Source organism: Martes martes (assembly GCF_963455335.1).
Source record: "Martes martes genome assembly, chromosome: 7".
Classification (NCBI taxonomy): Eukaryota; Metazoa; Chordata; class Mammalia; order Carnivora; family Mustelidae; genus Martes; species Martes martes.
The window spans coordinates 79,694,516-79,719,865 of record NC_137894.1 but is presented as its reverse complement, the minus strand read 5'-3'; the positions used below and the strand labels follow the sequence as shown (position 1 = coordinate 79,719,865).

At 41.1% G+C, this 25,350-nt stretch overlaps 2 protein-coding genes across 7 annotated transcripts in view; one reads left to right on the top strand and one right to left on the bottom strand.

Moving 5' to 3' along the window:
- The window catches only part of AP4S1 (adaptor related protein complex 4 subunit sigma 1), a 55,524-nt gene extending 53,848 nt beyond the window's left edge, over positions 1 to 1,676 (bottom strand). For all 3 annotated transcript variants that reach the window (XM_080809062.1, XM_080809063.1, XM_080809061.1), the window contains exon 1: positions 1,541 to 1,676. The gene's annotated coding sequence lies outside the window, so the exon portion shown is untranslated. The remainder of the gene's footprint in view (positions 1 to 1,540) is intronic.
- Positions 918 to 25,350, top strand: part of STRN3 (striatin 3) — a 127,400-nt gene continuing 102,967 nt past the window's right edge. For 3 of the 4 annotated variants that reach the window (XM_080809060.1, XM_080809059.1, XM_080809057.1), the window contains exon 1: positions 920 to 1,422. In XM_080809060.1, coding sequence (XP_080665186.1) covers positions 1,141 to 1,422 — 282 coding nt within the window. In that variant the 5' untranslated portion in view covers positions 920 to 1,140. Of the gene's footprint in view, positions 1,423 to 25,350 lie in introns of all 4 variants that reach the window. The other variant, XM_080809058.1, reaches the window with a different exon arrangement.

Sequence of the window (25,350 nt, the reverse complement as noted above, 5' to 3'; positions counted from 1 at the left end):
ATGAATCCTATTTGTGAACCCATTCATTCTGAAACACCTAAGTGTTAGTCTAACAAGCCTCCTTCAAAGTTATCTTTCTCTCTCTTCACACCGTCGTCAAGATCTAAAGTTTTTCACCCTCCCTTCTCCCAAAGAAAAAAATGGAAACATTCACTCCTGCTTCACCCCCCGCCCCCACCCCAACCAACCCACACCAGAATAGTAAAGAAGGGGGTAGGCAAAGTGGAACAAGTTGCGACCGGCGACCGGGAGCACAGAATTAGAACCAAAGCTCGGGCTTGAAACGGACACCGGGAATCAGTCACCAACGTCCGGAAGGATCTGGGCAATTTGCCAAAAGAGAGCACCCCCCCCCCCCACCCCCAAGCCTCAATAACTGACTGGTGCTAAGAAACCAGCGAAAGAGCGAGTGACAACCAGAGAAAGAGGCCCGACCCTCTGGGACATCATGAAACACGCAAGGAATGCGAAAGAAACGGCAGGAATCCGGGACCGGCTGCGGCCGGCCGGAGCGCCCAGTCAGGTTAAAACAGCATGCAGGCTGCTGAGACTCTTGCGTGGGGAACGACGTTCGGGAAGTTGGTAACTGAGCAAGGGAAACTGATTGTTGGGAGCACGAGCCCCACTGGCTCCCCAAAGTAAAGAGTCTCGGTGGACCACCGTCCAGTAACCGCAGCGAGACGCCCGAAGCAAGTCGGAAGGAGGGCCTGGGGGCGGGGCCAGAGCTCCTACCCCGCCTCAAGCGCCCTTACTGGGTCCTCAGTACGCCTGCGTGTGGTGAGCCCGCACTCTATTTGGCTGCTAGGCTTGCGGCGGCAGCGGCGTTCTCTACCCGGCATGCTGCGCGGGAGTGACGGCCCTACGTCTATCCCCTTCCCAACCCTGCCCCCTCTTCCCCCTCCCGCCACGGCCCCCCCTTTCCCTAAAGTGAGTGAGTGAGACGGGCAGATGGAGGAGGGACTGTAATGGCGGCGGCCGGCAGCTCCCTGCTCTGACCCACGGCAAGCATACAGCAACGACCCCCTCCTCGCCCCTTTCTCAGCCGGCCTCCGCCCCGCGGCCAGCGCGGGGCCACCCTCCCCGGCCCTTCCCCCAGCCGTTGGCTTGTCGCCCTGCGCCCCGGCCGGGGCCCCACACACAATGGACGAGCTCGCCGGAGGCGGTGGTGGAGGCCCGGGGATGGCAGCCCCTCCAAGGCAGCAGCAGGGACCTGGGGGGAACATGAGCCCTTCGCCAGGGGGAAATGGAGCGGCGGGCGGTGGGGGTCCTCCAGCCGCTGAGGGTGCGGGTTCTGCGGCAGGCCCGGAGCTGTCCCGGCCGCAGCAGTACACTATCCCGGGGATCCTGCACTACATCCAGCACGAGTGGGCTCGGTTCGAGATGGAGCGGGCGCACTGGGAGGTGGAGCGGGCCGAACTGCAGGTACCTCGCTGGGGTCGGTGTGCGGGACGGCTGCGGCGGCGGGGTTCCCGGCTGGGGGGGTGGGGCCGGGACTCCCCTCTGTTGGAGTCCCGGGCCTTGAGGGTTGAGGGGAACCTACCTGTGCAGCTCGGGGGGCGATAGTCCTGCCTACGGTTCTGGCGACCGCTCTTCCAAGAGCCCCCCTCCCCCTTTCCCGCAGAAGCTTGTTCCCCAACCCTTACTAGCTGCGCGGTGCGGGCTTCCTTGGGGCAGCCATTTTGACTTTTAGTATGGCGTCTGCGGGGGCTCCTCTGGAGGCGGCCTGCCGGGCCTCCGGGGCTTGGGGCTAAACTCTTCTCTGTGGGAGAGTCCGGCGTGGGGTTATTGGGCATTAAGCTTGCTTTTGATTGTGCCTGTTGCGATGGAGAGCCCGAGGAGAGGGTCTGGGATGGGCATTTTATTATCTTTTCCTTCACCACCCCCCCCATCCGATTTGGCATTTTTGGCCCCCTCTCTCGGAGTTGGTATGCACTTGCCCCTTGACAGCCACGCTTCTTTCCAGGGCTGCTACCAAGCATAATGTCTTGCTGCTCTCTTGAGAAGTTTTCATTTCCTACCGCCAACTTTCAGTACCTTATTACCTGGGATGCTGACTTACTCACTTAGGTTCTCTTTCAATTAGTTCTCCCTAAGCGACTGACTCAGGAGTACTTCTCTAAATTGAAATTTTCTTTTTAGAGTACTCTTCACCGGGCCTCTAGCCCTTTCTTTATCTGTAAAAAGCCAAACCAGAGTATCTGTGCTGTGTTTATGAAACGACTGAGGAAAGATTCAATATTAGCTTGAAGTAAAACGTACTTGTCTCACGTTACTGACTCACGCAGGGGAAGCAAAGTTAAATATGCTCAGAACCCTTCATAATTGGTCTTTACTTGATCTTTTTAAGGTGAAGCTTTGATAGGCTGGTTTACCTAACTTTTGGAAGGTGTTGGTAGTTGAAGAACTTATGTCTTGGATTTCAGAATCGCTACATCTTTTTAAGAGGATTGTTCAACTCTTGGGTATTTGTGTTTATTTTTAAAACCCTTTCCAGGGCAAATTTAGGCTTAGAAGAAAAGAGCATGCAATCAAGTAGTGTTGCACCTGTTCTTCAGACTGGTATATATTTAGAATGTAAGCAGTAGTGTTCGCTGATATATTATGTCATATATGCCTACAGTGAGTAGTTAGGAAAATACAGTGTTGCAAGAAGGATGATTGGATTAATTTAGAAAGGGTGTCTTCAAACAAATATATATACTTTAGTTTAATTTTGAATTAGTAAACTTTTATTTGATTCTATAAAGTTGGTGAAGCTAAACGTTTAAAAAAAAGTAAGGATGTTTATATACCTCGACACTTTATCAAGTTTTTAAAAAAATTAATTATAAATTAACAACTGTTAGTCAATTCAATGTTTTAGAATTGTGCTTTGATATACTATTGGACTTTTATTTATTTATTTATTTAACTTAAAAAAAAAAAAAAACAAAAAACAAACCAAAACCCAACTTATTTATTTGAGAGAGAGAGAGAAAGAGAGCATGAGCATGGTAGAGGGAGAGGGAGAAGCAGACGTCCCATTGAGCAAGGAGCCAGATGTGGGACTTGATCCCAGAACTCTGGGATCATGACCTGAGCCAAAGGCAGATGGTCAACTGCCTGAGCCACACAGATGCCTCACTATTGAACTTCAAAAAATATAACTTTCAAAAAGCTTGTATTCCAGTTTTCTGTTGTTTCTTTTAACTTGTGCATAGTCTGGTTTAAAATATGTGGGATTTATAGAGTTCTCTTGATAAATCCTTTTTATTTCCCCATATTGCAAACTTAATATTCTGTGTGAATGAAGATAGTAAGACAGTTATTTTTTAAAAATTGCATTTACAAATGTACTGAGTCTTGGACTCCCTAAATAATACCTCACCAGTCCTTGGATATAGTGTCTAGGACCTTTGCACCGTTGTATGAAAGGTTGGATTTTATTTTTTTCCTACCGTAGAGGATGAGACGCTTATTTTGCCCTGTAAGCACCTGAAAGCTTGGTTTTAACACTTTGTAGGTTAACAATGCGTTAGTCATTTATAAGCTTCACTAAGTGTCTGAGAAAATGTCTTCTGTCTAAATTAAAATCTATACATTAATGAGGTCTATATGACTGCCTTAGCCCCTTCTTTCCCTTTTAGTTCTCCTCTCTGCCAGTAACAGTGAAATATTTTAAGGAAGATTCCTTTTCTTGTTTGCTTTCCAGTTAATCTGCTGTTGGCATATTAGTTCTGATAAAGCTGTTCTGAGCTTTTTTTTTGTTTGCTTATTTTTAACAAGTTCTACAGTGTTTCTAGACTCTTAACTTTTTGCGAGGGATTTTTATTATTCCACACTGATTTTTTGAAGTGGAATGTTCATGATTCTGTATGTGTTCTACATATTTCTCTAAAATGTTTTATTGGGTTACTTAGTTAATAGGGTTTCAGGTTTTTTTTCTGGAATACTGAATTTGCTTTAGTTACCTTCAGTCTTAAATAAGATTGCTTGTAAGATGCACCTTTAAAAATCATGTGTCAAAGGGTGCCTGGCTGGCTCAGTTGGTAAAGCTTGCAGCTCTTGATCTCCAGGTTGTAAGTTCCAGCCCCATATTGGGTGTAGAGATTACTTAAAACAATAAAATTTTAAGGAAAATATATTTGTCAAATAAAAAATGGATTAGGGTTTAGTGTCAGTGGATTTTAACTGTAAACTTAAACTTATTTTTAAGAATGATAACAAATAAGAGAGCTTAAATATTGTATACAGCCTTGGCTCGCTGTTGATGTGTAGATGAACAGTGACTCAAAAATATTCAATATTAGAATTATCCAGTAATGAATATGAAGAGGTTAGGATATACCCAATTTTGATGTAAAATTTCAATATGGAATCCTACTTTCCCTGGCTTTGGAAAGGATTTTGTTTAAAAAAAATTTTTTTTTTTTTAAATAGGCTTCACACCCAACTTGGGACTTGAACTCATGACCCTGAGATCAAGAGTTCTGTGCTCCACCAACTAAGCCACCCAGGTGCCCCTGGAAAGGATTTTATTTTATTTATTTATTTTTAAAAAGATTTTATTTATTTATTTGACACAGAGATCACAAGTAGGCAGAGAGGCAAGCAGACAGAGGGGGAAAGCAGGCTCACTGCTGAGCCGAGAGCCCAGTGCCCGGCTCCATCCCACGACCCTGAGACTGTGAGCTGAGCTGAAGGCAGAGGCTTAACCCACTGAGCCACCCAGGTGCCCTGGAAAGGATTTTATTTTATTTTATTTATTTGGGTTTTTTTTTTTTTAAGATTTTATTTATTTCACACACACAGAGAGATCACAAGTAGGCAAAGAGGCAGGCAGAGAGAGAAGGGGAAGCAGGCTCCCTGATGAGCAGAGAGCCCGATGCGGGGCTTGATCCCAGGACCCTGAGATCACGACCCGAGTGGAAGGCAGGGGCTTAACGCACTGAGCCACCCAGGAGCCCCTGTTTTTTTGTTGTTGTTGTTGTTTTTTTAAAAGATTTCATTTATTTATTTGACAGAGATCACAGGTAAGCAGAGAGGCAGGCTGAGAGAGGGGTGGGATACAGGCTCCCCATTGAGCAGAGAGCCTGATGGCGTGGCTCGATCCCAGGACCCTGAGATCATGACCTGAGCTGAAGGCAGTGGCTTAACCCACTGAGCCACCCAGGTGCCCCTGGAAAGGATTTTAAATTGGAATTTTGCAGTATGGTTCTATTCTCTGTAAAAGGAATTTTGATTAACAGTCTTACAAACTTGGAATTAAACCATAGTATCATGTCTTAATGCTCTTTTATCTTCATGACATTAACTTACCTGGGGCTCAGATAAAGCTTTAGTAGTAAGACTCTAAATGAAAATTCCTAAATGAAAATGTGAGCTAGAATCACTTGTTGTTGTTATTGTTTTTTTAGGATTTTATTTATTCACTTGACAGAGAGAGACACAGCCAGAGAGGGAACACAAGCAGGAGAAGTGGGAAAGGGAGAAGCTGAGCAGAGAGCTCAATGCGGGGCTCAATTCTAGGACCCTGGGATCATGACCTGAGCCTAAAGCAAGTGCTTAATGACCAAGCCACCCAGCTGCCCTCAGAATCACTTGTAAAACTTGTAAAAATATGCAGGCCTCTACCTCATCCTCCAGAGATTTGGATTAATTTGGTTTAGGACTTGGAAAAAATGGACTGTTTATGGGTTTTGGCAATTCACGTTATATAAAAATTATAACTGCCATTTAAAAAGCACTACAACCTTATGAGGTCGGTATTTCTATTTTGCAGATGAGGAGATAAACTTAGGTGAAATAACTGCCAATGTCACTTACCTATGAAGTGTTAACAGTTTAGATTTGAACCCCAGTTTGTCTGAATCCAAAGCCTATGGTCTTATTACTGTTCTTGTAACCATTGTATTATATTCTTGTCTTACCATTTTTTATAGAAATGGAATCCAACTTACAATTCTTTGTCTACCATTATGTGGCACACTAGTACATTTCATCAAAGCTTTATTGAACCCCCATTATGTGTCAGGTCTAATTTATGTATATTGCAAAAATGTTCTTATATATTTTTTTGTAGTGGTATGCACTTAGGATATACACAAAATTCTTGCTTGTCAACTCTAAAAATATGACATAGATATTACATAGAAAATGTAGTATAGGAGTTTGTATTCTAAAACTATTAATTGAACAAATGTAAAATTTTTTTTTAAAGATTTTTATTTATTTATTTATTTGACAGAGAGATTACAAGTGGGCAGAGAGGGAGGGGAAGCAGGCTCCCTGCTGAGCAGAGAGCTTGATGCGATGCGGGGCTCAGGACCCTGAGATCATGACCTGAGCTGAAGGCAGAGGCTTCACCCACTGAGCCACCCGGGCGTCCCAACAAATGTAAAAATTTTAACTAGTGTTTGTGTTTGCACACTCTGGCATACTGATTTGTTGTATCTTGACAGATGTTGCCACCTAAAGACCTTAATAGATAATTTGTTTAAGCATAACTTGATTTCTTCATTTTTTTAAAAAGATTTTATTTGTTTATTTGACAGACAGAAATCACAAGTAGGCAGAGAGAGAGAGAGAGAAGGGAAGCAAGCTCCCTGCGGAGCAGAGCGCTGTGTGGGGCTCTATCCCAGGACCCTGGGATCCTGACCCGAGCTGAAGGCAGATGCTTTAACCCACTGAGCCACCCAGGCGCCCCTGATTTCTTCTTCTTTTTTTTTTTTTTTAAAGATTTTATTTATTTATTTGACAGACAGAGATCACAAGCAGGCAGAGAGGCAGGCAGAGAGAGGGAGGGAAGCAGGCTCCCTGCTGAGCAGAGAGCCCGATGCGGGGCTCGATCCCAGGACCCTGGGATCATGACCTGAGCCGAAGGCAAAGGCTTTAACCCACTGAGCCACCCAGGCGCCCTGATTTCTTCGTTTTTAAAAGAGAAAAACTGACAGCTTATTCTGCACTATTACAACATTTTTATGAATCTACTATGAAAATACAAAAAGAACAGTATGGTAATTTTTTGTAAAGGTACTCCCTTTATTCTGACAGTTTTTGCATTCATAAATTTTGCTGTTATGAACTTCCCTATTTCAAATGATAGTTGACAGCAGAGGGGGGGAAAAATTTTATTTGACAGAATTAAAGAGACCACAACCTTATGTCATTTTCTCTATTTCTTTTTGAAGTTCTTGCAAACCAAATGTCTAGGGACTACTAATCTGGAATTCTCTCTTCTTTTTACCCCTTAACCCTGCATGATAGCTTACCTTTTTACCCTACTTTCTCCTTAAACACATTTGAACACCTTGTAGGATATTGTTTTTTTCTGTTGATGGTTGGCCCTCAAATTGCCAATCCTTTGGCTTTTTTTTTTTTTTTTTTAAGATTTTATTTATTTATTTGAGAGAGAGCATGTACGATAAGGGTGAAGGGCAGAGGGAGAAGCAGATTCCCCAGTGAGTGAGAGCCTGAGCCACGGGGCTCCCAGGACCCTGGGATCATGACCTGAGCCCAAGGCAGAAGCTTAACTGACTTAGCCATCCAGGCATCCCATCCTGGCTTTTTTACGGACTTTTATGCACTTAACCAGTACTTTCTGCTATTAACTATTTTTTCTTCAAAATCCTTTTCTGTGGCTTCCACTGTGTAATCCCCTAGTTTCCCTTGGTCCACTTAACACTTTTCTTCATGTTTCCTCTTCTTTGTTCCCAGTCGCTATTCCCTGGGACTCTTGTTCTTCTAATGTATTCACTGTATGTTTCACTTGAAATCAGATTTTCAGCTACCACTTAGGTCTTTTTTTTTTTTTTTTTTAATTAAAAAAATTTGGGGGGGGTTCCTGGGTAGCTCAGTTGTTAAGCATCTGCCTTCAGCTCAGGTGTCCTACATCTGGCTCCCTGCTCAGTGGGAAGCCTACATCTCTCTCCTGCTCCCCCTGCTTGTGTTCCCTCTCTCACTGTCTCTCTCCCTCTCTGTCAAAAAAGAAAAAAAAAATTAGGAGAGGGAGGGGAGCAGGGCAGAGGGAGAGAGAATCGAAAGTAGGGTCCATGGCCATCTCACAACCTTGAGATGATGACCAGAGCCAACATGGAGAGTCCAGTGCTTAACCAGTGCTTAACTGGCTCAGCCACCCAGGCGCCCGACCACTTAGGTCTTAATACCTAACATTTTTTGGTTACTGCTGTCTAAGTATTCCAATGCTTCAGTATTAACTCCTTAAATTCTAAAACAACCCAACGAGGTTGGCACAGTTGGTTTATTTTCTTGTTGGCTTTTGGGGGTTTTTTTTGGTGGGTATTAGAATGGGGCCCAGAGATTAAATAATTGGCCCAAGATTGTGCAACTGGCGGGCAGCAGAGCTGGGATTTAAACCTGGACAGGCTGCCTTTAGAAGCCATGTACTTACCATTACTAGATTTTTGGTTATCAAATGTCTCCTATTTCTAATTTTCTGTTTAACTTTTTACTTTTAATTCAGTACATTCATTATTCAGTTCATCTCACATGCTTGCTTCTTCCTCCCCCCACAAAATACACTTAACCTACTTATTCTCCTTTTTCCCTGATGCTGTTAATGTTTATCACTATCTTTCCCAACATTAGATGCTAGAGATATTAGTGAGTGTTACCCCTATATATTCAGTCTAAGTTTTATCGATTCCAGTGTAATTATTCAGTGAATGTATTTGAGTGTTACTTTGTGCTAGGCACTGGGTACATAATGATGTATGAAGTGAGAACCTTACCCTCATGGAGTTTGTAGTCTAGAAATAATAGAATGTGATAAATCAGAAATTAGCTAGATAAACGGTGAGAAAATAAATGGTAATAGGGAACCTATGTAGATAACAGATTTTCAGATAAATAGGTAATATTTATTGAGCAATTTCTATATGCCAAGAATTTTTAAATTCTTACTATGTTTAGCTCATCTAATTCTCATAAAGCCCCTGGAGGTAAGAATACTTTTAGATCTGAAGTATGAATACCTTATCATAGGTATTGCAATTAGAAGATGCAGCATTAGCAGAAGTTCTAAAGGAGGAAAGAACTTTGTTGAAATGTGTGAACTGGACTACAGTGATCCAAGGGGCTATCAAATATAGATAACAGCCTCAGTATGCTAAAATATATATACGTATTTTTAAAGATTTATTTATTTATTTTGGGAGAGACAGTCTCAAGCAGACACCATGCTGAACACAAAGCTTAATGCAGGGCTCAATCCCATGACCTTAGATCATGACCCGAGTTGAAACCAAGAGTTGGACACCCAACCGACATCGCCACCCACGCACCCTTAAAATATATTTTAATATAGTGATTAATATTTTGGGATATAGTCTGAAATCTGTGAAGACTCTTTTAGTTTTTAAAAAAAAAAAAAATGAGTGGGGCTCCTGGGTGGCTCAGTGGGTTAAAGCTTCTGCCTTCCGCTCGGGTCATGATCCTAGAGTCCTGGGATCGAGACCCGCATCGGGCTCTCTGCTCAGCAGGGAGCCTGCTTCCTCCTCTCTCTCTGCCTGCCTCTCTACCTACTTGTAATCTCTGTCTGTCAAATAAATAAATAAAAAATCTTAAAAAAAAAAAAGAGTGAGTAAAAAATTTTGCATAGAATGTCCCTGAAGCCTGGTAACCACTGACCTCAGGAAATCACCCTGATTTAATTTGTGTTTTTCATTTCTTTACTACCGCAATTTTTCTCAGGGTGCTTCTGTCTGAATTCTCTGGAATAATCTAACAGTTTCCATCCATCCATACTGCTGTCTTAACAGTTTATTCTCTATATTATAAATATGATTGTGTTGAGTATACCCTTTAATTTTTTGTTATGGAGAGTTTTAAATATATACAAAAATATTACAGTATCTGTGACCTACAAACATGTCATTCATCTTAAGGAACTCATGACTGTTTTTTTCTATTTTACTTATACTTCTGTCCACTCCTCCCCTATCTGTTCTTTTGAAGCAAATCTCAGTCATGTAATTTTATCCACGAGTATTTCAATATAGATCTAAAAGATAAGGACTTTAAAGATAACTAAACACCATTATCTGGTTGGAAACCTTTCCATCTTTTCCTTGCCCCCCCCTTTTTAAAAAGATTTTATTTATTTATTTGACAGATAGAGATCTAGAGATCACAAGTAGGCAGAGAGGCAGGCAGAGAGAGAGAGAGAAGGAAGCAGGCTCCCTGCTGAGCAGAGAGCCTGATGCGGGTCTCGATCCCAGGAACCTAGGATCATGACCTGAGCCGAAGGCAGAGGCTTTAACCCACTGAGCCACCCAGGCGCCCCTCCTTGCCCCCCTCTTTAAGATTTTTTTTAAGAAATGGTCTTTGGGGATACCTGGGTGGCTCAGTAGGTTAAGAGCCTGTCTTCAGCTCAGGTCATGATCTCAGGGTCCTTGGATCAAGCCCCATGTCAGACTTTGCTCAGTAGGGAATCTGATTCCCCTCTCATGCAGATGCTCTGCTCGGTGGGGAGTCTCATTCTCCCTCTCACTCTCCCTTTGTGCTCGCTCTCAAATAAATGAGAAAAACCCTTAAAAAAAAAAATCGGGTCTTTGGTCCTATAAAGGTTTCCAGAGTTCTGCATTTTGCAGAGTCCTTTTCTATAGTTTAATATATTCTGTTTTGTTTATTTTTCCTATAACTTGGTTAGTTGGATCCAGGGGCTTGATCAGAATTGGTATATTTTCTTATTGGGTGTGAGGATGAGAGAGGGCAAGACTTTTTACATGTGTTGAGGATTCCCATGAGAAGGCCCAGACAGTTGATTTTGCCTTGTGATTATAGCAAGCTGTTTTTTGCTCAGGCAGATTGTTTCATTAGGGCCATCCTTAGTTTTTAAAAAAACTTGTTAAGAAATTGAGAGATAATTCACATAACATAAAATGCACCCTTTATGGAGTGTATGTTTTTGTGAGTTTTAGTATATGTTATGTTGTATAGTCTTCATCAGGGTCTTATTTCAGAATATTTTCATCACTGCACAAGGAAACTGCACCTATTAGCAGTCCCAATCTCCCCATCACCTCCCCCCCCACCATCACCCATTCCTTGATAACCACTACTTTCTGTCTCTATAGGTTTGCCTATTCTGGACATTGCATATAAGTGGAATCATATGATATATATGGCTTTTTGTGACTTTCACTTAAAATAATGTTTTCAAAAGGTTCATGTTTTAACATTTGGCAGAACTTTATTCCTTTTTATGGTTGAGTAATACTTGGTTGTATGGATGTTCCAAATTTTGTCCATCAGTTGGTGGGCACTTGGGTGTTTTGTACTTTTTGGCTATTACAAATAATGCTGCTATTACCATTTGTGCACAAGTTTTTTTTTTTTTTTTTTTTTTTTTTAAAGATTTTATTCATTTATTTGACAGAGAGACATCACAGTAGACAGAGAGGCAGGCAGAGAGAGAGAGAGAGAGAGAGAGAGAAGCAGGCTCCCTGCTGAGCAGAGAGCCCGATGCGGGACTCGATCCCAGGACCCTGAGATCATGACCTGAGCCGAAGGCAGCGGCTTAACCCACTGAGCCACCCAGGCGCCCTGTGCACAAGTTTTTATGTGAACTTAGGTTTTCTACTCTCCTGGGTATATACCTAGGAGTGACATTTCTGGGTCATGTTCAACTTTTTGAGGAATTTTATGTTCAACTTTTCCAGGAACTACCAAGCTGTTTTCCAAAGTGAGTGCACCATTTTACTTTTCCACCAGCAATGCAGGAGAGTTCCACCCTTACTTTTTTTTTTTTTAACTTTGAAATGTGTTTTTATTATTAAAATTTTTTTTACAAAATGCTTTTTCTTTGAATTTATTTAATTTTCTTCTGATTCCAAATCACGTTTTCTCCCTCTGTCTTCTCTCTCGTTGACTTCTTCTTCTTCTTTTTTTTTTTTAAAGATGTTATTTATTTGAGAGAGAGAGAGAACGAGAAGGGGGAGGGTCAGAGGGAGAAGCAGGGTCTGCTCTGCCAGGAGCTTGATGTGGGTCTCAGTTCTGGGACTCTGGGACTTTGGGAATCTGGGATCATGACTTGAGCTGAAGGTAGACACTTAACTGACTGAGCCACCCAAGCACCCCTCTCATTGACTGTTTCTTAGAGCAATTTTAGGTTTACAGCAAAATAGAGGAGGAGATACAGGCACTTTCCACATAACCTCTCCTCCACCATCAGTAGCCCCACTAGTTTGGTATATTTGTTACGACTGATGAACCAACATTGACCCAACAAGAGCCCATAGTTTACATTAGGGTTCACCCATTGTCTTGTATGTTTTTTTTTTTTGTTGTTGTTGTTTTTTAAGATTTTATTTATTTATTTGAGAGAGAACATGAGCAATAGGAGGGGCGAAGGAAGAAGCATACTCCCCACTGATCAGGTAGCCCCAAGCCAGTCTTAAACCTGAGACTCCAGGGTCACGACCTGAGTGAAAGGCAGATGCTTAACCGACTGAGCCACCCAGTCACCCCTGTTCTTTGGTTTTTGACAAAAGTACAAGGACTTGTATCTACCTTTATAGTATACAGAATAGTTTTACTGCCCTAAAAATGTCCTGTGTTCCACCTTTTTCTTTCTCCCTCTCCCCAAACCCTAGGCATCTAGTGCTCTTTCACTGTCTTCCATAGTTTTGCCTTCTCCAGAATGTCAGATTTCACTTAGTAGTGTTCATTTAAGGTTCCTTCTTAAATGTCTTTTTTGTGGCTTGGTCTTTTTAGTGCTGAATAATATTCCATTGTGTATATGTATTACAGTTTATTTTTCCACCTTCTTTTTAATGATTTCATTTTTCAGTAATTTCTCCACCCAGCGTGGGGCTTGAACTTAAAACCCCAAGATCAGGAGTCACATGGTCCACTGACTGAGCCAGCTAGGTGCCCCTGTGTCCACCTATTGAAGGATGTCATTGCTTCCGAGATTTGGCAGTTATGAATACACATTCATGTGCAGATTTTTGTGTGGACATAAGTTTTCATGGATTTAGGTAAATCCCAGAGAGCTTACTTGCTGGATTGTATAATAAGGGTACATTTAGTTTTTTAAAAAACTGTCAGTCTTTCACAGTGCTTTACCTTTTTTGCATTCCCCAGCATTGAATGAGAATTCTTGTTGTGCCACATCCTTGTCAGCATTTGATGCTGTCAGTGTTTTGGGTTTTAGCCATTCTAATAGGTTGTAGTGGTATCTTGCTTTAATTTGCAATTCCTTAATGAACATCTTTTTATAGATTTATTTGCCACTGTGTCTCTTCTTTGGTGAGGTGTTTGCTCAAATCTTTTTTCCTGTTTTAAAATTGTATTCTCTGTTTTCTTCCTCTTGACGTTTTCTTTATTTTAAAATGGAATCATATCGGGCCATTGAGTAATTGTTCAGTAAATGGCAGCCACACTATAACTTAGAACACTTACTGTTTACCTTAAAATGTTCTTTAATGGCTTAGTCTGAAGGAATAATTGTGTTTTTGTTTTTTTTTTAGATTATATATATATATATATTTTAAAGATTTTTATTTATTTATTTGACAGACAGAGAGAGAGGGAAACAGGCACAAGTAGGCAGAGAGGCAGGCAGGGAGAGAGGGAAACAGGCTCCCTGCTGAGCAGAGAGCCCGATGTGGGGCTCGATCCCAGGACCCTGGGATCATGACCTGAGCCGAAGGCAGAGGCTTAACCCACTGAGCCACCCAGTTGCCTTAGATTTTATATATTTATTAGAGAGCAGGAGGGAGAGAGAACATGCACATGAGGGAGCAGGGGAAGATGCAGAGGGAGAAACAGACACCCTGCTGAGCAGGGAGCCTGATGTGGGGCTCAGTCCTAGGACCCCAAGATCATGGCCTTAGCCAAAGGCACACACTTAAGGGACTGAGCCACCCAGACATTCCCGGGAATGACTAATTGTAATATCACTTTGCCTCTGATTTTACAGCCACCAAAGGCAATGATTAAGTTTATTTTATCTGGTGATACTTGTAAAGTCTCTAATTGTAAGATAGTGAGTCCTGTGGTGGCTCCCAAACCTAGTTAATGATCATAATCATCTGGGATGCTTTAAAAATACAGATTCCCATATTCTATCCCTTGTCGTTGTGATTACGGAGTATGAGGTGGAATCTTTTGTTTTTAAGATGTATACCTGGTAATTCTGATTATCAGCCAGGTTTGGGAACCAGTGTGATCAAAGGTTATTAATGATTTGGTATAATCCATTTCTCTAACTGCTTCCCCTTCAAAATCTTCATTCTTTCTATTGCTATTTTATGTATTTATGAATTTATTTATTTTTTAACATTTTCTTTATTTATTTGACAGAGAGAGAGAGAGAGCCCCTGTGTAAGCATACACAACCAGGCTTCCCACAGAGCAGGAAGCCCAATGAGGGTTTTGATCCCAGGACCCTGGGATCATGACCTGAGCTGAAGGCAGATGCTTAACTGAGCCACCCAGGTGCCCTGGTTTTTAAAATTCTTATTAAGCAATTTCAGAGGGCCTGGGTGGCTCAGTGGGCTAAATCCTCTGCCTTGGGCTCAGGTCATGATCTCAGGGTCCTGGGATCAAGCCCCCCATCTGCCTCTCTGCTCAGCAGGGAACCTGCTTCTCTTCCTGCCTCTCTGCCAAATAAATAAAATCTTTAAAAATAAATAAATAAATAAAAGAGGAGTGGGGGTAGGGAATGGAATTCTTAGAAATCGGTGCTTATGAGTTTTCATGCTTAACATGTATCACTACACCCAGGTCATTTTCTTCCTAAACTTTAATATAATTTGTAATTTTAAACTTGATTGTTTGCTTGTTTTCCCATTTAAGATTGATTCTAAACTGAGAGGAAGAATCTATCTTTTTATTATTTATTTATTTATTTTCTAAAATTCGTGTATATACCCAATGTACAGTGAAGGGCCTGGCATATACTAGGTATTTGCTAAATATTTGTTGAATGAGTGAAGATGAGTCGCCTGGCTGGCTCAGTTGGTAGAGCATGGGACTCTTGAACTCAGAGGGTCATGAGTTCGAGCCCCACGTTGGTGTAAAGTTTACTTAAAATGATAAATGAGTGAAGTTGCTTAGGATTCCGTTAAGCTGTTAGATACGAGAAGCTGAATTGTAATTTTTGTAGTACGTAATAGGGAAAAAAGCCTGTAAGCTTCCCTGACCCTCTCATTTGATACTGGAATGAACCAAGCTTTGTTTTTTTTTTATTGTAAGGTATTCAAAATTATATTTTTTATTTTTAAAGATTTTATTTATTTATTTATTTGAGAGAGGGAGTGCAAGAGAGCACAGGCAGGGGGAGTGGCAGAGGGAGAGGGAGAAGCAGGCTTCCTGCTGAGCAGGGAGCTGGATTCAGGTCTTGAGCCCAGGAGCCAGGATCATGACCTGAGCTGAAGGCAGCTGCTTAACCAACTGTGCCACTAGTGCACTCCTAGAGTAAATACTTGTTAAAATTGATATATATATATTTTTTAAAGATTTTATTTATTTATTTGACAGAGAGAGATCACAGTAGACAGAGAGGCAGGCAGAGAGAGAGGGAGAGAGGGAAGCAGGCTCCCCGCTGAGCAGAGAGCCCGACGTGGGACTCGATCCCAGGACCCTGAGATCATGACCTGAGCCGAAGGCAGCGGCTTAACCCACTGAGCCACCCAGGCGCCCCAAAATTGATATATTTTTTTAAGATTTATTTATTTATTTGACAAAGATCGAAAGTAGGCAGAGAGACAGGCAGAGAGAGAGGAGGAAGCAGGCTCCCTGCTGAGCAGAGAGCCTGTGCCCCAGGATCCTAGGATCATGACCTGAGCCGAAGGCAGAGGCTTTAACCCACTGAGCCCCCCAGGCACCCCTAAAATTGATATTTCAGAAATGGATTGTTTATGTCTGTATAGTTGTTGAAAAATACTTTATCATAAAACAGCAAGTTGAACTTAACTAGTTTGTTTGTTTTTTTTCCTTAAAGTAAGCTGTATGCCCAATGTGGGTCTTGAAGTTATGAAAACTGACATGCTCTACCAAGATCAAGACTCACATGCTCTACCACTGAGTCAGTCAGGTGCTCCTGAACTTACTAGTATTTTAAATAAATTTACATATTTATCTTTCCTCCATTTCCTTTTTTTTACTGATTTCTTTTTTTTCCCTTTTTAAAAGATTTTATTTATTTATTTGTCAGAGAGAGCGGGCAAGGAGCCCGAAGTGGGACTTGATCCCAGGATCCTGGGATCATGACATGAGCAGAAGGCAGATACTTAATCAACTGGTGTCCCTTTTTATTGATTTCTTTAAAAACTGACAAATACTCTCTATTAATACTTTTGTTTTGTGGTTGCATTTAGTTTTAATTTATTTTGTAAGTTTTTATGTTAGTTTTCAATGTTTACTATTGAAATAATGAATTTATATGAAAAGCAAGCTACAAGAGTGTCAAAGATAGTGACTTTTTTGCTAATTTTCTCTTCCAGTTACAAAACTGCTGTCTTTTGGGTGTGTATCATTTCAGAACTTTGCCTTTTTTTTTTTTTTAAGATTTTTAAGTAATCTCTACACCCAAGTGGGGCTCAGACTTACAGCCCTGAGAAAAAGAGTCACATGCTCTACTGACTGAGCCATCTAGGTGCCCCCAGAACTTTTTCAGCATGTGCAACATATAAAACAGTGATTCTTACCTGGGGGCAGTTTTGCTCCCAAGCGAGATTTGGCAGTGTCTGGAGACATTTTTGGTTATCACAGCCAGAGAGGAGGTTGTTATTGTCATCTAGTGGATAGAGGTCAAGGATGTTGTTAAACATGGACAAGACAGTAGTCCTCTACCCCCCAAATAAAAAAATTATCCAGTCCATATGTCAGTAATGCTGAGGCTGGAAGCTGATACCCAGCTAACTGTGTGTATGTGTATTAAATAGCTCATTTATCATTCATGTTCAGTGTCTAGAAAAACTCCTGGTAGTTATATAATTGTTGAGTGATTATATTAATAAAATAAATTCTTACTAAAATTTATTATAAACTTTGTATCATTTCAATATATATAAATCTGCTTAATTTCTTTTTTCTTTTTTTAAGATTTTATTTATTTATTTGACAGAGATCACAAGTAGGCAGAGAGGTAGGCAAAGAGAGAGGAAGGGAAGCAGGCTCCCCGCTGAGTAGACAGCCCGATGTGGGGCTCGATCCCAGGATTCTGGGATCATGACCCAAGCCGAAGGCAGAGGCTTTAACCCACTGAGCCACCCAGGCGCCCCTGCCTAATTTCTTAATAGCATGAAATATTATGTTATGAAACATTGTCATTTCTCCAGTTGATTTTGCTGAGAAATATGCAAAATACTAGAATGCTTTTGACCAGAGTAGTTAGGTCTCTACCCATCCTGTCTTTCTACTCCAGCTTTCCAGAAGCATCCACTGTCGACTCTTCTGATATGTACTGCCTTTTTAAAAATAATAGAACTGTGGGGCGCCTGGGTGGCTTAGTGGGTTAAGCCTCTGTCCTTGGCTCAGATCATGGTCTCAGGGTCCTGGGATCCAGGCCCGCATCGGGCTCTCTGCTCAGTGGAGAGCCTGCTTCTCACTCTCTCTGCCTGCCTCTCTGCCTACTTGTGATGTCTCTCTCTCTCTGTCAAATAAATGAATAAAATCTTAAAAAAACAAAAAAAGAAATAGACAACTATGGTGCCTGACAATATTTTATATTATCTTTTAACTTATCACACCCCTTCTATCTCCTTTCACCATATTTCATTGTAATAAAATTAGTTAAATCACTAGATTTTACATTATTATTACCATGCAGATAATAAATTGTTAATCAAGGGGTGCCTGGGTGGCTCAGTGGATTAAGCCGCTGCCTTCAGCTCAGGTCATGATCTCAGGGTCCTGGGATCGAGCCCCGCATCGGGCTCTCTGCTCAGCAGGGAGCCTGCTTCTCCCCCCACTCTCTGCTTGACTCTCTGTCTACTTGTGATCTCTCTCTCTGTCAAATATATAAATAAAATCTAAAAAAAAAAGAATTTGTTAATCAAGTGAATACTGTGAATACTTTCCCTTCTCTGTACGTTTTGTTTTTCTTGCAGTTATTTGCCTCCTCTTTTTATGTACTTTGTTTTCTATGTATTTATTGCTATTTTTCCAAAAGGTCTTGGAAAGCTACCCGGGTTTTCAGACTCAATGAGAGTGCATCATACTACCTACCAGTTCTGCCCCTAGAGAGAGGATGGGAGACAACGTCAACCCCTTTGCTCTGATCTAGACTTGTTCTTAAGACTTGTTAGAGTGCTTATTCTGAAGCTTGTGTGGGCTGTTGTGTTTGTTACAAAGTTACTATTCTGAAACTTTTGTCCACTGTTCTCCAGTTGGGAGTCTCCTTTTGCCTCCCCCCACTCCTTTTTTCCTAGCTACCATTCAGAAAGCTCTTTTCTTGGCTTAAGTTCTTGCTTTTGCAGAAATGTTCTCTGATTTCTTCTTGAGAAAAGTTACATAGTATATAAATTTTAGGGACCTTTCTCTTAAAAATGTCATACTTCATTGATAGTTTGACTCAAAGTAAGTTTCTATCAACATTTTGAAGGTATTTTCTTGTCTTTGAACTTTCAGTGTTGTTTTTGAAGAATTTGTTGCTGTTCTTAATCTGGATTTTTTATGCAGGATTTGAAAATTTTTCTAGGTATCTTTGGTTTATCCTGGTATTATTAAAGTTCATGAAAGTGCATAGTGTGTCAGGCACTAAGAGAATTCTTTCACTCCATCATCAAGTATTTCTCAGTAGAGGGCACTGTAGGCATGTAGGTAGTTACTGCTTTTGTATTAGACTGCATTGTGCTTGTAGGGATTTGAGCGCCCTGAATGACAGTATAACCCATTAGTTATTAGGACTAGAATTGTTCTCTGACATTTTCAAACACCCTCCTAGGGGGCAGTAGTACTAATCTTTTTTGAGAAGTGTTACTGTAGTCCCAAGTCATCCAGGCACATTTTCTGTTGATGATGGGTGTGCTGACTTAAAATTTTTCTTCTGTCTCCTATTTTTCTTTTCCTTTTGGTCTATTTTCTGAGAGATTTTCTTCAACTATATTTTTCAGTCCTGTTATTTAAAATTTTTAAGAAGCATTTTCTTGTTTGATTTTTTTTTTTTTTAAATTTTAAAGAGAGAGACCACAAGGGGGGGTAGCAGCAGGCAGAGGGAGAAGCATGCTCCCTGCTGAGCAAGGAGCGCTTTGTAGGACTTGATCCCAGGACCATGGGATCATGACCTGAGCCAAAGGTAGACACTTAACCAGCCGAGCCACCCAGGCGTCTCTGAAATTTTTTTAAAAAGATTTTATTTATTTGAGAGAGAGAGAGAGAGAGAGAGAGAGATTGAGAGAATGAATAGGAGGAGGGGTCTGAGGGAGAAGCTGACTGCATGCAGAGCAAGGAGCCTTATGTGGACTCAGTCCCAGGATGCTGGGATCATGACCTGAGCCAAATGCAGACGCTTAACTGACTGAGCCACCCAGGCACCCTTGTTCGAATTTTTTAAAAGAGTGATATTCTGTTTTTGTTTAATGGATTTTTTTTTCTTTTTTAGCATAGCGGAGTTTCTGTTTTTTGAAGTTTTCTTTGCCTAAATTGACAATGTCCTCCAAATTTCTTTCTTTTGCTTCTCCACTTTATTTCCTTGCTTTTCTCAAATACTGGTGACCATTAGGACGATTTATGTATGCTTAGATGTATGCTTAAGAGTGAGATACTATAAGGCTAGATGGTAGCTATGAGATTTTTTAACCCTTAAAGCTTATTTTTATTACCATTCTTTAGAAAGGCCTAAAAGTCATTGATAGTGGCTTTTAATCTGCTTTATCCTTCCCATAACTTTGTTTTCTTAAATCTTTAATTGTTTATAATTCATTCTCTGAGCTTATAATTCTCTGACTTCTCCAGATAACTTTCTGTGTAGTCTTCTAATGGTCTCAGATGTCCATCATTGTAATCTTCTGAAATTTTAACTATGTAAAAGTAGAATTTATCATTCTTGTGCTATATTCTGTTGAGCCTACCTATAGGATAATATTCCATCTTCCTGAACTTTTTTGGAGCCTCGTTTTCTTTCTGTCTTCTATCAGTTCTTTCAAGAATTCTCTTTATTATATCCTATAGTTTCCATTATTATATGGTCACTTTCTACCTACTTTTTTTTTTTTTTTTAAGATTTATTTATTTGACAGACAGAGATCACAAGTAGGCGGAGAGGCAGGCAGAGGGTGGGGGGAAGCAGGCTCCATGCTGAGCAGGGACCCCCGTCCCCCTGAGGTGGGGCTCGATCCCAGGACCCTGGGATCATGACCTGAGCAGAAGGCAGAGGCTTTAACCCACTGAGCCACCCAGGTGCCCTTACTTTTTTATTTTTATTTTTTTTAAGATTTTTCCTTATCTTTTTGAGAGTACCAGCAGGATGAGGGTCAGAGGGACAAGCAGACTCACTGCTGAGCAGGGAGCCTAATGCAGGACTTGATCCTAGATCGTGGGATCATTCTGAGCCAAAGGCAGATGATTCACCGACTGAGCCACCCAGGCTCCCCTCCCTAGATTTTTATTATTTCCACTTTACCAGCCTTGCATAAACTTGAGGTCCTTGACTCTCCTTTAGTTATTCCTTTAGCCATACTGTATCCTTCTTGTTTGTCATGTCTTTGTGCTCTGTATTGTTGTTTTGACTGTTTCTGGTGTCCTTAAATCCTAGTTTGCATACTAGGTTCAATTTGTTTGTTTGTTTAAGATTTTATTTATTTATTTGACAGAGGGATAACAGGAGAACACGGGCAGGGCGAGCAGCAGAGGCAGAGGATAAGCAGGTTCCTTGCAGTGTGGGGTTCGATCGCAGGGCCCCAAGAACATGACCTGAGCCAAAGGCAAACACTTAACAATTGAGCCACCCAGGCACCCGGTTCAGTTTATTTATTTATTTATTTAAAAAAAATTTTTTTTTTTTTAAGATTTTATTTGTTTATTTGACAGACAGAGATCACAAGTAGGCAGAGAGGCAGGCAGACAGAGAGAGAGGAGGAAGCAGGCTTCCCCCTAAGCAGAGAGCCCGATGCGGGGCTCGATCCCAGGACTCTGGGATCAGGACCCAAGCCCAAGGCAGAGGCTTTAACCCACTGAGCCACCCACGCACCCCCAGTTTATTTTTTAAAGCCCTCTTCTCAGAGCCAGTGGGCATCTCAAAGCTTCAACTTCTGTTGTGCTGTATGGTATAAACAAACGTATGGCATGGAGTACAGATGATTTAAATTCAGTGTCTTAAAAAGTGTTTTTTTTCTTTAAAGGTAGCAGTGTATTTTGTGCTTTAATACATAATATACTAAAATTGACTTTTTCCTCCCAATTTTATTTAAAGATGTATTTCTTTCTTTTAGAGAGAGGGAGTGTGTGTGTGGGTGGAGGGGCAGAGGGAGAGGAGAGAGAATCTCAAGCAGACTCCATGCTGAGTGCAGAGCCCCACTGGGAACTTGATCTCCTGACCTTGAGAAGATGACCTCAGCTGAAACCAAGAGTCAGATGCTCAATCGACTGAGCCACCCAGGCACCCCACTCTCTGATTTTAAAAATTGTGATAAAATGCAAATACAAAATTTATCATCTTAGCTATTTTTATGTATACATTTTAGTATTGCCAACCATCACCACAGTCCATCTCTAGAACTCTTTTCATCTTGTAAAACTGAAACTCTGTACCCATTAAATGATAACTGCCCATTCCCCATCCCTGCAGTCTCTGGTAACCCAGCTTTCTACCTTCCCATTTAGTGAATTTGACTATTCTTTGTACGTCATGTAAGTGGAGTCATTTAGTATTTATTTCTTTGCGATTGCTTTATTTTACTTAGCATTATGTCTTCAGGGTTCATCCATGTAGCAAATGTCAAAATTTCCTTCCGTTTTAAGGCTGAATAATATATTCCATTGTATATATATGCCACAGTTTGCTTATCCATTTATCTGTTGATGAATACTTGGGTTGCATCTACCTTTAAGCTACTGCGAATGATGCTGCTGAAACATTAGTGTACTGAAATACATCTTCAGGATTCAGCTTTCGTTTTGTATAACTGATATTTACTTGTTAATAAAATTGATAAATTCAGGGGTGCCTGTCTGCCTTTGGCTCAGGTCATGATCCCGGGGTTCTGGGATCAAGTCCCACGTTGGGCTTCTTGCTCAGCAGGGAGTCTGCTTCTCTCTCCCCCTGCTGCTCCCTCTACTTGTGGGTGTTTTTTTTTTTCTCTCTCTCTCTGTCAAATAAAAAAATAAAATCTTTTATTTTTTTAATTTTTTTTTATTTTTAAAGATTTTATTTATTTATTTGACACAGAGAGAAAGAGATCACAAGTAGGCAGAGAGGCAGGCAGAGAGAGGGGGAAGCAGGCTCCCCGCTGAGCAGAGAGCCCGATGTGGGGCTCGATCCCAGGACCCTGAGACCATGACCTGAGCCGAAGGCAGAGGCTTAACCCACTGAGCCACCCAGGTGCCCCCCAAAAAATAAAATCTTTTAAAAAATGGATAAATTCAACACTTGTAGGTTGTAGACTTTTTTCCATTTGGTGTAGTGTTCTTTTCAAAATCTGAATTCAAGACATTTACCTTGTATTGATCTTTTTTAAAGGTTGAACTTTTTTTAAGTTGTAAGACTGCATGAATTTCTGTGAACAATTTTACATGAAATCATGTGACTGCTGATTTAAGGCAACAGTGCCCAATCAAACGTATCAGAATTTGAATCTGATATAGAAATTTTCAGCAGAAGCATGCCAGGCAGCTAGTTACTGTCTGGAAATCTTCAGCTTTTCTACCTTCCCTTATAACCCAGCAGATGTCTTTACCTCCTACTTAACAGAGAAAATAGAAACCCATCAGATGGGAAGTTCTTTATATTCCTGCTACAAATTGTACATGTGAACACATAACCCTTCCTCTTAGGCTGCTCTTAAAAAATGGGAGACATTTCTTATAAGGCTTATTTCTACTGATTGTTCATTTATTTATTCACTCATTGGCTATTTATTAAGTACCTACTCAGCGGGTGTTTGTCTGGGAATAAAGCTATAAACGAAATACAGCTCTTGCCCTCTTGAAGCTGAGATTTTATTGGGTAGAGAAAGAAAAGAAAGCTTGTCAGATGGTGATAAGTGCTGTTGAGGTAAGAAAAGCAGAGAAGGGTGACAAGGAATGGATTTGTGTTTAAGAGATTACTATTTAAGGGCACCTGGGTGGCTCAGTGGGTTAAGCCTCTGCCTTCGGCTCAGGTCATAATCTCAGGGTCCTGGGATCGAGCCCCGCATCGGGTTTTCTGCTCGGCAGGGAGCCTGCTTCCCTTCCTCTCTCTTTGCCTGCCTCTCTGCCTACTTGCGATCTCTGTCTGTCAAATAAATAAATAAAATCTTAAAAAAAAAAAAAGATTACTATTTAAACAGGGGAAGACCTCACTGCTGAACATTAGGTATCTCTTGTTCCTCTTTTCCTTTATTATTGTCTTTTGTGTAGGATATTTTCTGGTGTACCATTTAATTAATTTGTTCCCTTTACCATTTTAACTTTTTCTTTACTGAAGTTTTTTTTAAAAAAGATTTTATTTATTTATTTGAGACAGAGAACACAAGTGGGGGTGGAGAGGCAGAGGGAGAAGTGACTCCCCTGTACCCACCCCCAGCAGGGAACCTGGTGCAGGGCCTGATACCAGGACCCAGGGATCATGACCTGAAACAAAGGCAGATGCTTAACTGACTGAACCACACAGGAGTACCTTCTACTGTAGATTTTTGGGTTACTTTCTTAGTGGTTATACTGAGGATTACAGTTAATATTTTATCAAGTTTGCATTAATACTAATTTAATATATAATAATAGATAAAAGCTTTGCTTCCATGAAGCTCCATTCTATTCCTTCTCCTTTGTGTTACTGTTGTCTTAAAAATTACATTTTTCACATCACTAAAGGCAAGGGAAGCAAGAGCAAAAATGAACTACTGGGACTTCATAAGCTTTTGCACAGCAAAGGAGACAGTCAACAAAATGAAAAGACTGCTGACAGAGTGGGAGAAGATATTTGCAAATGACATATCAGGTAAAGGTCTAGTATCCAAAATCTGTAAGGAACTTATCAAACTCAACACCCAAAGAACAATAATCCAGTCAAGAAATGGACAGAAGACATAAACAGATATTTCTACGAAGAAGACACCCAAATGACCAACAGACCATGAAAAAATGCTCAACATCACTTGGTAGAGGGGAATACAAATCAAAACCACAATGAGGTAACACCTTACAACAGTCACAATGGCTAAAATCAACAAGTGTGGAAATGACAGATGTTGGTGAGGATGCAGAGAAAGGGGAACCATCCTACACTGTTGGTGGGGATGCAAACTGGTGCAACCACTCTGGAAAACAGTATGGAGGTTCCTCAAAAAGTAGAAAATAAAACTACCCTGTGACCCAGCAATTACACTACTAGGTGTTTACCCCAGAGATACAAGTGTAGTGATCCGAAGGGGCATGGGCACCCCAATGTTTATTGCAGCATTGTCCACAATAGCCAAACTATGGAAATAGCCTAGATGTCCATCTATAGATGAATGGATAAAGAGGATGTGGTATATGTATACAATGGAATATAATGCATCCATCAGAAAAAATGAAATCTTGCCTTTTACAACGACTTGGATGGAACTAGAGGGTTATTATGCTAAGCGAAATAAGTCAGAGACAGTTATCATATGATCTCACTAATATGTGGAATTTGAGAAACAAGGTGGAGGATCATGGGTAAATAGAGGAAACAATGAAATGGGATGAAACCAGAGAAGGAGACAAACCATAAGAGACTCTTAATCTCAGGAAACAAACAGGTTTGCTGGAGTGGGGGGGGTGGGGTGGGAGGGAGAGGTGGCTGGGGAATGGACATTGGGGAGGGTGTGTGCTGTGGGAAGCTCTGTGAATTATGTAAGACCAATGATTCACAGACCTGTATCCCTGAAACAAATAATACATTTTATGTTAATAAAAAATAAAAAGTAAGTGCAAAAAATTTACATTAAAAAAAATTCCCACCATTTCTTTTTTTTTTAATTTTTAAATAGATTTTATTTATTTATTTGACAGACAGAGATCGCAAGTAGGCAGAGAGGCAGGCAAAGAGAGAGGAAGGGAAGCAGGCTCCCTACTGAGCAGAGAGCCTGATGTGGGGCTTGATCCCAGGACCCTGGGATCATGACCTGAGCTGAAGGCAGGGGCTTTAACCCACTGAGCCACCCAGGCGCCCCTAAAAAATTTACATTTTTAAAAATGATTTTATTTATTAGAGAGCCAGAGAGCACAGCAGGGGGA